Source organism: Solanum stenotomum, chromosome 11 (genome assembly GCF_019186545.1).
Source record: "Solanum stenotomum isolate F172 chromosome 11, ASM1918654v1, whole genome shotgun sequence".
Taxonomy (NCBI): domain Eukaryota; kingdom Viridiplantae; phylum Streptophyta; class Magnoliopsida; order Solanales; family Solanaceae; genus Solanum; species Solanum stenotomum.
The window spans coordinates 44,855,556-44,857,570 of record NC_064292.1 but is presented as its reverse complement, the minus strand read 5'-3'; the positions used below and the strand labels follow the sequence as shown (position 1 = coordinate 44,857,570).

General features: G+C 39.6%; 1 protein-coding gene across 1 annotated transcript; it reads right to left on the bottom strand.

Annotated features, from left to right (window-relative positions):
- On the bottom strand, positions 1 to 2,015 carry LOC125844574 (pentatricopeptide repeat-containing protein At3g02650, mitochondrial). The gene has a single exon (XM_049523881.1). The coding sequence runs from the start codon at positions 1,969 to 1,971 to the stop codon at positions 184 to 186; it is 1,788 nt and encodes a 595-aa protein (XP_049379838.1). The 5' UTR covers positions 1,972 to 2,015; the 3' UTR covers positions 1 to 183.

Sequence of the window (2,015 nt, the reverse complement as noted above, 5' to 3'; positions counted from 1 at the left end):
TTTGGCAGCAAACATTATTTTAAAATGAAAAAAAAAAATATCCTTTCTTCAGAACTCTAATGGCTGTTCAGCATACAAAATGCAGGTGTTACAGTTTTAAGCCTGCTATTATCTCAAACCATAACATAAAAAAGAAACAGAAGATACAGATCCCTACAGCTAAAGGCAGAGATAGGGTACCTACTATGCTGTAGCCGCTATTTCATTTGTTCCTACTTCTTCCTGTTCTAACTCCTTAACTGCTCTTACGAGACCCTTTGTGATTGCATTTAGATGTACCCCATTCTCCTTCATCTCCTCAAGCAGCTTCTCTGCTGTTGTCCAATCTAAAGCCTTAAGGCAGAGAGATTGAATAAATTTGTTATATTCATCTGCATTAGGCTGAACTCCATACTCCTTCATCTCTCCCAATAGTTCCAGAGCCCTGTCATACTGTTCAAGCTTGCAAAAACCCCGAATAATTGTGTGATAAGTGACAGGACTTAGATTGGAGTGCTTCTTTTTGGCTTCATTCAAAATCTTGCAGGCCTCCTCCATCTCACCTCCCTTTGTATAACCACTCATAATTACACTATAAGTGTACACATCAGGTTTCAAACCTCTACCCTCCATCACCTTCAATAGTTTCTTAGCTTCTCCCATTTCTCCCTTCTTGGAGAGTGCATTAATAACTGTATTGAAGACTGCATTGCCAGGCGGTGGACCTGCATCTATCATTTTTAAGAGCAAGTTTTTGGCCTCTTCAATGTCTTCACTGCAATAGGAACGCAGCTGTTTTTCCCCTGTTACATCGTTTGCCCTACACAACCCATTGATGACATGTGAGAATGACTTAATGGCATGCTTCCGCTCTTCTTTGGGGAACTCATCCAACATCTCCATTGCAAGTTTAACGCCTTCATCTTTGCGACAAAGAGAGCTGATCAACAACTTAATAGAAGATACAGGCAGATTAATATTTTTCTCCTTTGCTGACAAATAAACCAGATGTGCATCTCTAGACTTATTTCCTTTACACAGAAAAGAAACAATCTTTCCAACTTTCTCAGCACCAGGCAACATATCAGCATTAAGCATCTTCTCACAAACAGTAGAAGCCCAATCATAAATCGAACGCCTAGAAAGTGCTTCAATGGTTAAATAGTATGTATCAGCATTTGGTGCACATCCTAAATCCCCAAACTTATTAAAGATCTCAAATGCAGCCTTTCCCTTACCTAATCTTGACAATAAAGCAATCAATTCATTAAGAATCTCACCATTCAATATACCCTTGTTCTTTTCTCCAATCTCCTTCACCAAATCCCATAAAGCATAGACATTCCTACCTTGAATGCAGACTGCAGTAACCAACAATTCAACCGCCCTACTCGTCACTACAAACTCGGGTTTCTTCAAAACCCACTTGAAAAACGAAATCAAATTCTCCCCAGGAACATAGGGCGTCTCGAGCACTCTAACAACCAACTCCTCATTCAAAGACAACCCAATTTCCTCAAGACTAGACTCAATAGATCCATCAATAATACCACTACTCTGCAATAGAGACAACACACTCTCCAATTTCTCCAAATCTAAATCCTCATCTTTTTCCTCATCTTCCACTACAACCTCATTATCTCCTATATCAGACCCATTTTCAACTGCAAGGATATCCTCAATTCCATCAAAAACAGAGGACCCTTCAACAACTCCTCCAAAAACAGAGTCTTTATCATTTTCAAAGGGTTCAGAACCTAGAGATTCGGATTGTTCAGATGGGTTTGATGAAAAAAGTCTTGTTGTTTCACGTAAACAAGATTTGGAAGAAACCCAATGAGAATAATAACGAAATGAAGATTCAAATGAACTCACTGGAGCTAAAGTTTGATCTCTGGATACTTGAGGAAGAAAAGCAACAAAGGCACGGTTTTGGAGGCCATGAAAGTTTTTCCTTGCTACAACTCTCCTCAGAACCGCTTGTCTCCACATTCTCTCTCTCTCTCTGTTTCTCTCGAGGTTTCTCTCTGTAAAAC